The sequence below is a fragment of the Opisthorchis viverrini genome (genome assembly GCF_000715545.1).
Source record: "Opisthorchis viverrini unplaced genomic scaffold opera_v5_289, whole genome shotgun sequence".
Taxonomy (NCBI): Eukaryota; Metazoa; Platyhelminthes; class Trematoda; order Opisthorchiida; family Opisthorchiidae; genus Opisthorchis; species Opisthorchis viverrini.
Window position 1 is genome coordinate 126525 of NW_008751948.1, and position 12966 is coordinate 139490.

Consider the following 12966-nt stretch of genomic DNA (forward strand, 5'->3'; position numbering starts at 1 on the left):
CCTCGTCGTCGAACTGGATCCCGGAAAGTTGGTGCAACACCAACGGCAGGATCCGGTGTTAAAAAAGGTTGCAGCCGCCTTGTTGGATGGAAGGAACATTGAGAACGGAGAGGGAGACAAGGTCTTAGAAGCATTCCAGAGTCACTTTGATTGGCTGAGGCTGAATGACGCTGGCATAATTTCCTGGAACGCCATACATTCAGATGATTTTCTGCCCGCGATACCTCGCGCTTTGAGACGGAATCTCATCGTTGAATCTCAGTTGATGGCACATATAGGGTTCACCAAGACATACGACCTAGTTCGACAGAGAACCTACTGGCCCGGGATGAGAAGTGAGATGATGGATTATGTGGTGTCCTGTAAGCGTTGTCAACTAATGAAAGCGGATAGGACAGAAGCAACCCATCCCATGGAACCCATTCCTGTCTCGGAAATCGGCGAGTTCTGGTTAGTTGACGTCATGGCCTCTTTCCCGTAACAACCAGTGGTAACCAATACATCGTGGTGATGACAGAACACCTGGCGCGATGGATTGAGGCGGCAGCCGTGCCGAATCAGCGGGCGACGACGATCAGCGGAGTGGTAATGTATCGCATTGTGGCCAACCTTGGGGTGCCAAAAATGATCCTAACCGATCAGGGGCCTTGCTTCGAGAGCGAAGAGTTTCGTAATTGCTCGCAGAAGCTAGGTATCAGATGGCTAAGGACGGCATAGTACGACCCGCAAACAAATGGCCTGACCGAAAGTAATAACCGAACGATCAAGGAGTGGCTTGCGGCTAAAGGAGGTGACTGGGAAACGAACTTGCCAATGGTGTTGTTAGCTCATCGTGCTTCCACACATTTAACTACAGGCAAGCCCCGTTTGTGTTAATGTACGTTCGACATCCGCGCCTTCCGGTTGATCAGGAAATTGGGTTGTTGCCGGCAACACGCTTGTTTCCGGAGGAGCTAAAGGAAGAAAGAAAGAGATCTCAAGAAAATTTGACCTCCGTCCAGGAAAGGACTAGGCAGAAAACGGCAAGTAGAATGGTCCATTGAAGATGGTCGGGGATCGAAAGTGGTGAATGGGACGCAGCTTTGCAAGTGGCATGATACACCTGAAGAGCGGCCGAACAGACCCGCTGCGGAAGCCGACCTGACGGACGTTAATGGAAACCGATGGCATGCGAACGAGCTTTAGGGGTGGAGGTGTGTAACAGTGATACTACTGATTAGGGAGGCACGCTAGTAGTATGTGTTGATCGTATAATTTCGCTTTGCGTCAATTGAAAAATGGAATTCTGTTGCGGAATTCGCGGGGCCACTTTGTAACATTTGCTTCTATTTGACCGACGAAGGATTGGAGAGGAAGACTCGTTCGGGAGAAGATCTGTGTCCAGTTTTTGTAACAAAGATGCAGATTAGAGATTTGCTCCCCTGTTAAATGGTCTGTAACCGGTCAGTTGGTATTTCCGAATAAATAACTCCGCAGCGAAGGATTTCTTCCTTTCACCATTGTGGCATTCGTTACACGTGATTATCAAAGTTTACATACGGGCACAGATAAGTTTCAGTACTGCTGGTTGTCTCGTCATTGTAATGAAGAATGTTGACGATATCGGAGAATTAAGCAATCTTAGAAGGTTGCACAATCTGAAAACTTTTGTTTATACATTTAAAGTACCTGTGGCGTTTTCACCAAGAGAAATGTTGTCCTCTTCAATGTATTGGTTTCCATACCATTGACAATAAATTGGGCTTCCCGATGGCCCCCCAATCCAATGATATCTAGCAAGATTTGCCCGATATGCTATTTTAAGAAAGCGTAGCTTGGCTATGCTATACTGGAAGGTAAGCAAATATGGTTCCTATAGCGTAACATTAAAATAAATATGCCTTATACTTGTTTGAAGATGTGACTGTCATAAAATGCGCACCAATCACAGCAAAGCCCAGGGATAAGCTATTACACATGAACCCCTCTCGGGGTTCCGCAGACAACCTGGTTTCCTTAGGTGCGTTTCCCACAAAACTAGTGAAATGTTCGCGCATTTTGTTTCGAGCTTATGGTTTCTTTCACCTGAATTTTTGTGCAAAACTAGTGTTCGCGCATTTTGTTTCGAGCTTATGGTTTCTTTCACCTGAATTTTTGTGCCTGATACCAAGTTATAACGTTTTTGATAATTTGAAGCACAATATTATTTGCATTCTCACCTTCCCAAAAATTATTCCACCCGGTGGCGCATATCAACGAGAGCTGAACATGGGTGTCACACTTTAACACATATGCTGGTATTGATCACTTTTCATCTATAAGTGAATGAATTCATTATATGTTTCCCCTGAGAAAAATCAACCGCGCGACCCCCGAAAACTTTCAGAGATTCGCAGACTTGCGTAACGCGTTCAAATACGTGTTTGTTGCAAAGACGTATTTGACCGTCTTGAGGAGCGAATCATAACGTCCACTTATCACTCGATAAAAAGGTTCACATCATGTGCTAACACGCCTCGACTGCTTCACGAGCGATGAAAATTTGTTTGATATCCCCACTCCGAAATTTATTCGCCAAGCGAACCACCTCCAAATTTTCGATAGCTAGATGGGTCTTGTGACCCACCTACTAATAACGATTTCGACAGAAATTCCCAAAGATCCCTAGACTGGGCTCACTCCATAAGCAGCCTTTCGGAAAAATATCAAAGTAGTGGATAGAACTGCCGGCTTTCAGCTTCCTTCCTAAGTATTTGGCTGTCCTTTTTGCAGAATTGTGAAACAGATAATGTCACCTCCTGAGATGTTAGAAAATCTTTGACGCTCGATAGCGGAACATCTTCAGCACGATAGCAGCAGAGTGAAGCATGCTGTGTAAACAGTGAGACTTAAGTTGCAGCGGTGAACGGGCACTAAATCAAATGATTGTGGTCCTCACTGACACATATTGAGCAATTTTGACGGTGCACTCTAGGTTGGACAATAATGACGAAGACAATTTTACTTCTACGTATGTATAAATGACTGTGTTGAAATTACCGGTAGCTCAGGTGCATTAGTTGGTAGTTGATAGGATGGCGACTGATTTGCAGGCGTTTTCTCATCACGTCTTCAGCGTGGAGTTGGCTAGCAGCTAAATCAATTGTCAAGCTCGGCGAGAAGATCAACGGCCACCTGACGAAATATCGGCACACAACTATGCCTGAATCCCACATAGTAGGTTTGCTACGTATGTTAAATGACTGTGTTGAAATTACCGGTAGCTCAGGTGCATTAGTTGGTAGTTGATAGGATGGCGACTGATTTGCAGGCGTTTTCTTATCACGTCTTCAGCGTGAAGTTAGTTAGCGGCTAAATCAATTGTCAAGCTCGACGAGAAGATCAACGGCCACCTGACGAAATATCGGCACACAACTATGCCTGAATCCCACATAGTAGGTTTGAATATTAAGTTCCCTTCGGGATATGGAGTATTTTGGCACCCTTATGTTAATGAAAATTTGTTCCATCCAGACTTAACATGCTGATGTGAGGGGCCCGGAGTTCCAGGAGGAACGTTTTCTCTTAATAGCAACCCAAAGTTTGTCTGAAATACCCTAATCTCTTATGTATTTTTGAATGGTGTCACCGAAAGAAACCTCGGCTAGATTCCATCTAATTACACAATAGTCCTCAAGTTAGGCGCGTTCGTTCATCGCACCAGAAAAGGAAAGATAAGTTGATTAACGTGATATAGGTGTTTTGATATTTTGAGTCATCGTTTGTTTCATTCCATGCACAAAAACTGCCGTAGTATGCGAGTGAGTCGCGACCTGTTTATAGTCTGGGCCAAAGCTGCCTGCGCACAATTTTAGACTCAAGTAAGTCAAATGCTAGTTGACTTCAAGACTCGATAGCCGGATCCTGCAGCTCACGACACACCTCTAGAACAATACACCCGTTATCAACATCGCCACGTGTAATACAATGCAAATATCATTAATCAAATCCATTATTTGACTGCGATTTCCTGAAGACTAGGCCAGCTCAATGCATTTCAGCCACACATTTGGGTTTATTAAAATCACGATGTGCCTTGACTTTTGGCTAACAATCACAACAGGATGGCAAAATTAAAAGTGACCTAACCTACTCCCGCTTTTGTCACTGTCGTGTGTACATTCCGAAAGCACAGGTGACGCTTTCCTCGGGAAAGCCTGCAATTCAATACTTGAATGCTCTCGTAGCAAACATTCTTCTTATTTTTTTAATTCATCCGCCTTTCTGGATTAAAAGTTGGAAGCTTCGAAAAATGCAAGATTGAGGAACATTTTCTCCGCTGTCTTCCCGGGTTGTGAAAGTGGCGGGAGATGGATGCGTAATAACTGAAGCGAATTGATGTTCACAAAATCTGCATTTATTCTGCGCATCCAAGATATGTTTCACATTCATTCATCAGTTATCTTCGGCAGTTTATCAGTTGGCCATGCCAACTTTAACATATGCGTTTGCTCATGTGTTGGAAGCGGGAGTTCCGGCTGCAGAAACTCACGTAAACAAAATCTGTTGTTTCTGCAACGGATTGCATGTAAAGAAAAAGATGCTTGTACAAGATAATTCACTGATGTCATGGATTCTGCTAAAATAACAAATCCTTTCTTCCAAAATCCGACACACTCTAGCAGTGAAATGCACCAGTGCAGCGGTCGCGACCAACCAACCAACATTTGCCTGCCAATCAGTGTTACAAAATCGCGAAAGAAAACATATCATTTGGTTATGTCAGCTCTACTGTTTGCTGTATGATCAAACTAAAATGAGATTTCTAGCATGTCTGAAAATAATTCAGGTTCATTTCACAGGAAAATGTTCAATACAATTGACCGTCAATGAATACTTTAAAGAAGTACCTCAAAATTCAGAAATTCTTTATCACCAATGATCCACTAAGTAAAGCAATACCCCGGTCAAACCGTGCAACACCGAATTTAGGACGATAAACTTTGTGAATGTCTTCAATGTTTTCTGTATAATAAATTGTTTTTTATGTTTGGAATAATCTTCATCATACTTCTAAAATCTGTCCTTCTACTTAAACGTAGGCCAAATGATGCCGAAACTACCTTCCCTCTTAGAACAACCCCAAAATATTGCGCTTGAGTGGAAGACATTATGATTAGGTTATGTAGTAAAAAGAATCATATTTCAATCCTCCACGGATAACATCCCTCCAGGTCACACACATGCATGCAGTTACATGTTCTCAGCCGTGTTCCTTACTTAACACTTAACTAACATTTAACACTTAACTACCCTTGATTATTTGCAACTTGACGGAGCTTAATTTATACTGGCGACTTCTCCGTGTTTGCACAATTCTAAGAATGCGGAAACGCCACATAAACAACATTCTTTACGCCGAAGATTTTTGCGGTCGTCCATATTCTGACCTCACAAGTTGGTGTATATGGTGCGGTTGCAGCCCCTAAAGTACACAAACTGCATAAAAAGTGACAATGCAGCTAGCGACAAGGCAGCCTACGTTTTTCCTGTCCGCTGTTTAGATATGCTCCTGAATTAGTTGAAACCTTAGACTGTGGCTTTTCCGAGGTCTTGCAAAAACTCATCAAAATCATTATAGTAGTGCCCATGTTTCGCTTGATACGCGAGCATTTTACTCAGATTCTGACTAGAAATTCAACACTTTTGATAGATCCGTGATTAACATGGTGGTTTCAAATTGCGACAGGCAATACACATTAAGTCATGAGTAGCACACAAATAAGTTTTAACTGAGTTGCCTGCAAGTTCATAAGGGTTCTTTGTGGCAAACGTATTGACAAAATGCTTCGCAGTGTCCGCATTTGGCATTAAAACTTGGGTACGCACCCGGGAAATATGAAAGGGAAACATTCCTGCAAACTTGCTCGATGAAATCATTCCCAATGAAAAACGCTCGGCAAACGTAAGCGTCCTACGCAGTTGTCGTCACATATTGTACTAAAGACTAGGTAAGTTACTTGGAACGCTTTGAGAAATCAATACAATGCTTCTCTTCTGCATCGACAGAAAGACCACATTGTTTAGCGTTACTCGTGTTGTGCTTTTTGCAAAATAAGTGTCCTTACATCCATCCCGATTGCATTACTTATATCTCCGCAGTAAGTGTGAGTCATCCTGTGTAATATTTCACTATATGTTCCGTATTTGGAAAAAAGGTCGTTGGCTCATTGTAAGCTACCAGCTAAATGATTTAGCATCTTACAAGGTGACGACACAATTATCTACTGGATTTCATCAAAAAAGTGACTACAATCAAGAATGCTTCACGTTTTAAATCTAATGAAAGTTTGCTCCTGCTACAATGTATGTTGGGACATAACAAAAGGAGGAGATAATGCTACTTATAAAACATTAGACTTGCAATGCAATCGTGTGCGTTTATCACTCGTGTAATTCAACAGAGGAAACTTTCATAATTTTTTTCGGCTCCTATTTCTACCGAAATATTATTCCTAACGCAGGCTGATGAGGAATTTCAATTCGAGTTGGAGCAAATGATTACTTGAAACGCGCCGTTTAAAAATTTCGAATGTTATTTTCAATGTGTCTCAAACATCTGTTGCCACGCAGTTTAAGTAAGTGTGTTATCAGTCGTCGTGTTCAAGGAAGCGGCTTGTCCCCAATATTTTGCGTCAATTACATTTTAGAAAATTGTGTATAATATTGATGCGCATAATGGGACCAATTGTTAAAATAAGTTGGTATAAAATGCACACAATTATTGAGGTTTTCGCTCGAAATTCCGTGCACGCAAAGGTTAAAAATACGCAGAATATCAAAACCTTGCTCCAATGGTGAGGCAAATCCCCTCCAAATCATTCTTTTTCTAGTAACGCTGAGGTTGTTAAAGTATTTATTTTGATTAAAAAATGCTACATATTTTTATCATATCTTATATTAAGAGCGAAGGAGCGGACCAACCAACGAAATTTCTGTGAAGAGGACGAAAGCAGAGTGAAAAAGCAGTTATCAAACCGAGTACGCCATGCATTGGGGTATCCGAACTTGCCAACAACCTATTGTGGTGCATTTCGTTCACAAAATGCATTTTCTACATGTCACCGAGCTTGATCCGATAAAAACATGTGGCCGTCTTAAACGAGAAAATTTTCTAACGTGCCGGTTTGCATCGGAATTCAGGGATTGGCTTTGTATTTCAACAACAAAAGCGCCAAATTTCAGTGTTAAGCCTAGTATCAATGGAGTATACCATCCGAAGATGCCAAGTTTATTTTTTCTCTATATGATATCATTATCATAAACGTGCCCAGCTGTCTCAAATATATCACTGCTTAGTAACGAACAATAATTGCTTATATGTTTAGGTCAATAAAACTTAAGCTGTTCCTTTGACCGCGTATTCGCCCCTAAACCACACCTTGTGAAATGACGTTCTAAAGTGAAGCGTCCTCAAAAAGTGAAAATGTGGACTGACGCATCAAGTAGCCGGTGTTCCAGATTTTTTAACTCTTTCGGGTGGAAAGAATTAGAAAAGCTGGGTAATTTAGTAGCGGTCTTTCGTGGTGATAACACAAATAGATTCTAGGCTCTCGACGAGTAACAATACGCGGTATAAGTAAGCAAATATTTATGAACCGATGAATCATATTGGAAACAAATTACAAAATTCAGGAACACAGCCACGGTATTTACTCCGCTATGATAGATCGAAAGTTATTGATTCAGGAAATCATCTGAAATACAAATTTGAAAGTTCACCGGATGTATCGCCATATTAAAAAGAACAAAATTGAAATTGTGAACGATAAAAGAAAAATTTCCATATGGAAGTTTTGTAATGTGCAGCTTCATTATCGAAAGTCTGATACGGCGAAAAACAATCCACGCTGGTCGCTGATGTCCAAGATTTGTGGAGATCTGGTACAAAAATATAGATGTTTTGTACTGTGGTGGGGTTGTGAAGAAGTTGCTGTGGGTTTGTTGTTCCAGTTCTGCACAATACGCGCAGTAAAATAGGGATCCATATGATTGGAGCATGAATTAACTGGACGTTATCCACTGACTTAATACACTACTCACGTGTTTGCCCAAAAACATAAAAAGCGACTTATTTGGGTTTCAGATGAGCGACAAATTGCGAAGCAAATGGAAGCAAATGCAAATAAGGCACATACGCAGTCGAAATCATATCTGAAAGCAAGCGAATCTTCCTCCAATGGTTCCGGGCCGTACGCGATGCGAAGGATAAAACACAGTTGAAGCAGCCTCTCTATCTGGAGTTACGGGGCACCAATCGTAATATATAACTAGAAGTACCCGAATTAGCTTAGCATCGAGATTTTATTACTGAGTTAGAAATTCACTCAAAACATTGACTGACGTATGGTTTGTTTGACAAAACTGCGACAATTTTACGAAAGTATGAGTCCTCCTGCATCATTTGCAAAAGACCACCTGCAGTCAAGTGAGAAAAAACCATTCGAAATTTAATAAAATGAAAGATTTTGCCTGTTCAATGGTTAATGAAAGATGCTCGAAGATTGTTGAGTATGTCATCCTCACAAACTGGTCCGCGACGTAAGAAATCACGTGGCAGATTCTCCTGATTCCCTGGGTTGTCAAAAAAAGATTCGTACGTGCGTTCCTTCTATGTCTTCCTGCATGCCATCCTTTTAACAGAGGAAAGCAGCAGAAAGAGCGGTGATTTTTCATGTGGGGCAGCAATATTACCTATTCATCTGCTTCTGTAAACCTGATGTTGCGCTAGTTGCAACATATTGCCCAATGTAGATTTCATCGCCCTCAAACATGGATTAATGTATATATCGAAACCGAAAATCTAGCTCCGTAGCAAAGAATATGCCAACATTTGGCCGCCCTTCCTTATCCTTGAGGACTCAATCGGTTGAGGTAAACCCCATGGATTTCTGGTCAAAATTATTATGCCAACGTACCAGTCTAACCGGCTTCCATAGCTTATAGCATGCAAGAAATGGTTTTATGCCTGCAACAACAAATTAGCAGAATATTTTTCTGGAGGGTAGGAGGGCGGACAAACATATGTCGCCTGGCAGTTAATGGTAAACATAAACAACCGAGCTCACGAGGATCCCGGGTTTGTTGCCTAAAGTTCAATTCTGATGAAAGACCCATTTCAGGATATCCGGATCTAAGAAAAACCATGTCTCCACAAACAGCGTAGGAATCAATTAAATGGACTGATTTATTCGTTTGTTATTTGCATTATGTACGTTAAATCGAAAGCTGTACAGAGCAGTTTACAGCAGATTCCCCTCTCTGGTTTAAACAGAACACAGGCAAAATTAACATCTTTAATTCCAAATGTAGAACACGTTCGTTAGGTTAACCGTTCTTGAATCAGCTTAATCTGGGATCATTCACTTAAACAACAAACGGACTATTGCGCGCACGTCTGGCGCAACAAAACGGACAGCGCAGTCAAAGGATACAAGCGCCTTTCAAACAACATTACTGAAGGTTACTCGTAGTGTTCCACGGGGTTCATCATATGAACCACTGTGTCACGCCTTCCTCGTAGCCAGGGTGGCATAGCTCACCGGATCCTGAATTCGGTGGTTGTTAAACAAGAATCCTCATGTAGCATACCTGCATTGAATAACCCCAGTAGATGTAAATGAAAAAGGTTTCTGTAGTCAGTGGTATGATGTTGGTGCGTGCGTTATTTAAGCACATCTTGTCTGGAAAACTTCCGAGAGAACATTGAAAATTGGTATTATATGTGTTGCTACGAAGGGATTCATCTACTCAAAGTATACTTCGGGTCAATCTAAAAGTAGCTTAGACCAAGGTCGTAAACATGGCCTGCTAGAAATTGGCTTGAGCTACTTTGTATCTAGCAAAATGTGCGTCTTGCGATATAACCCACTTCACGTCATTTTAAAAAATATTCAAGCGTTTGTTCTACCCACACTTTATCAGCAGGTCAATCCAGAACTTCTTCAGTTCACTTGAGAGTAGTAATCGTTTTCTTTTGTAACACAGACAGCGGTGCGCGAATTAAACGAATGACCGCCCACGCTATTTGGCAGCAGAGAGCTCACATCCTGAATTCTGCACGGTCGTTAACAATCAACGATTATTTTTTCCCACATGAAACGTTTTCTTCTTATTGAGTATTCGGGTAAATATTGGAGCTGACCAAGCAAAGCCAATGAGCGATCAATCGGGCAACCCCTCGATAATTATATTTGCATCCACCTTTTGTTATGAAGCCCAGTGTATGCATCAAGCACTTTTACGTAAGACTGATCCTCGCGCCATCATTTTGCATTACTCACCCACATGGGAACCGTAATTTTGAATAACACGAATAAATAATTTTAGATTACGAAAAATCGGATGACATGTGACACAATGTAATTTGATGTGCCCACGGGTTAAGAGAGCCTCCTGCGTGGCACATCTACAACTGCCTGAGGGTAGTCTGGAGTGTGTGAGACTTTATTTTAATGCAAGGTCATTACCTTCTTTACTCGCAATCGTTACGCTACTAAGTGATGAACAACCAACTGCGGAAGATCGGTATCTCATGTTTAAGGCCACGGAAAACCTTTTTCAGATGTCAGCGTCATTCTGACTAACTGCGTAAACATTTATCATGGTAAAAATATAACCATTTGGCTTTTGATGCGTTGCGTTTATTGAGAGGATTTGAACTATGAGACAAAGGAGACCCTGCTGCTTTCACCGCGGTGGCAGGTAACTATGATAAGTTGAACGTTATATAAGAACAACGCGGTAGGGTCCTTGCAGTTATCGACCGTAGATATGTATAAGTCTACTCCGGAAATTATCGTTATCTTTCCGACTTTACGAATGGAATCCAAAATACTGATGGGTATATTTATATTTAGGGCCGCAACCTTGGCTAAGTACTCAGAGCAAATTGTCTGTGAAATCGAAAAACCTTTGTTGGACTGGGTATAACTTATGCCAATTTGTGACTTTGCTATATAGATTTGAACCGCAGCGGGTATAACGACGGAGGTAGTGACTAATATGTTACACGTATTTCAAAACAAAAAACGTTTCGCGGGCATTAGCACGTATGTGACTCAATGTGGATCAATTAACGGATGTTTCGCTTACACAATCTATTGAGCCAGTCGAATACTATTCAACTCTAGATTATTTTTGGGTGTCTCAAATACTCTTTTGCCCCACCCCCAGATACCGACGAAGTAAAACGCACGTGCGTGCTGGCAAAACGCGAAATTTCATCTCAAACAGATAACTTGCATTTGCAATCTACTAGCCAAACTTCAGCGATCAACCAAACACCAAAGACTACTGAGAGTTCTGGGTCCCGTTTGCAAGGTATGTTTTATACTGCTCTGTAGACTTTTCGGTTTAACGTACATAATGCAAATAACAAACGAATAAATCAGTCCATTTAATTGATTCCTACGCTGTTTGTGGAGACATGGTTTTTCTTAGATCCGGATATCCTGAAATGGGTCTTTCATCAGAATTGAACTTTAGGCAACAAACCCGGGATCCTCGTGAGCTCGGTTGTTTATGTTTACCATTAACTGCCAGGCGACATATGTTTGTCCGCCCTCCTACCCTCCAGAAAAATATTCTGCTAATTTGTTGTTGCAGGCATAAAACCATTTCTTGCATGCTATAAGCTATGGAAGCCGGTTAGACTGGTACGTTGGCATAATAATTTTGACCAGAAATCCATGGGGTTTACCTCAACCGATTGAGTCCTCAAGGATAAGGAAGGGCGGCCAAATGTTGGCATATTCTTTGCTACGAAGCCAGATTGGCGGTGCGCAGTTAAGCGTGTAATACTTCCTTGCCTGCGTGCGGTTATGTAGCATTTGAAGGCTATCTGTTATGTTCTGATGTGGTTGTGTACTTAAAGTATAACAAATTTTGTTGACCTATTGTTCCGTTTGTGACCTTTGTTGCATTGTGGTATGCGTTCCTTTGTGTGGATTGGTTATCCTCACGCCTTCTCTTTTTGGAAGATTGTTCTCTATGGCCTCAGAGAATGGTGTTTACTGCTTCTCTTATGATTTCCTCATCCGCTTGATTTTGCAGCTCTAAGCTGGTCGGTTCTCTCCGATCAGGACTACATAATGGCTTCATTTGATGTGAGTTCGCCATTCACGTCTGCAGACCTCGGTCAGCCAGGACAACTTTGGCGAATTACTGGACAACACCTGTACGCCAACTGGATCGCTGGAGAAGGAAAACTTCTGCAGATTACTCGACTCAGGGCTGATTACACATCTTGAGTTAAACAGAGAATAATATGAACAACTGCGAGGGACACCAATGGGATCACTGATTTCAGGATTCATTGCAGAAGTCACAATGCAAAACTTGGAACAAGTCGTGTTGCCCGATGTAAATCCCAAAAGATGGGTCCGTTATGTGGAAGATTCATCCGTGATCATCAAAATAAGCGAACCGCACCGAGTATTCCAACGGCCAAACAACGTCTTTGACGACATCATCTTCACAACCAAAGAAGCTAACAACGAAAAACTGGCGTTTCTGGACGTCCGTGTCACTAGATTGCCGAACGGACAGCTACAAACTGATGTACATAGCAAGGTGACGCAAAAGGATCAAATCCTCAATTACCACAGTAACCATCCAAATTGCCAAAAACAAGGCTGCTTTCGGCACCTTTTAAGCGGATCGAGACACACTGCAGCACAACAGAATCCAAGATCAGAGAATAAAAGAGCCTATACAGATTGTTCCAGAAAAATGGATACTCGAGTAATTTCATCTGGAGAACACTCAGGAAGCCAAATACGATCGATTCAGCACGACAAAATGCAAGTAAGCGGGTCACACCCTGAGGAGGCACTATCAAGACCGAAAGGAAAATTTGATCCAGTGGCGAAGAACAATGTCATATACAGGATCCAATGCAAGGACTGCGACAAACGGTATGTAGGACAAACAGGAAAGAAGCTCACG

At 41.8% G+C, this 12966-nt stretch overlaps 1 protein-coding gene across 1 annotated transcript in view; it reads left to right on the top strand.

Annotated features, from left to right (window-relative positions):
- Positions 1 to 12269, top strand: part of T265_09624 (hypothetical protein) — a gene marked incomplete at both ends in the record, with an annotated part of 22201 nt that extends 9932 nt beyond the window's left edge. The window contains 2 exons of the mRNA XM_009175752.1: positions 11194 to 11340; positions 12073 to 12269. Of these exons, the coding sequence (XP_009174016.1) occupies positions 11194 to 11340; positions 12073 to 12269 (344 nt within the window). The remainder of the gene's footprint in view (positions 1 to 11193; positions 11341 to 12072) is intronic.
- Positions 12270 to 12966: the final 697 nt, after the last annotated feature.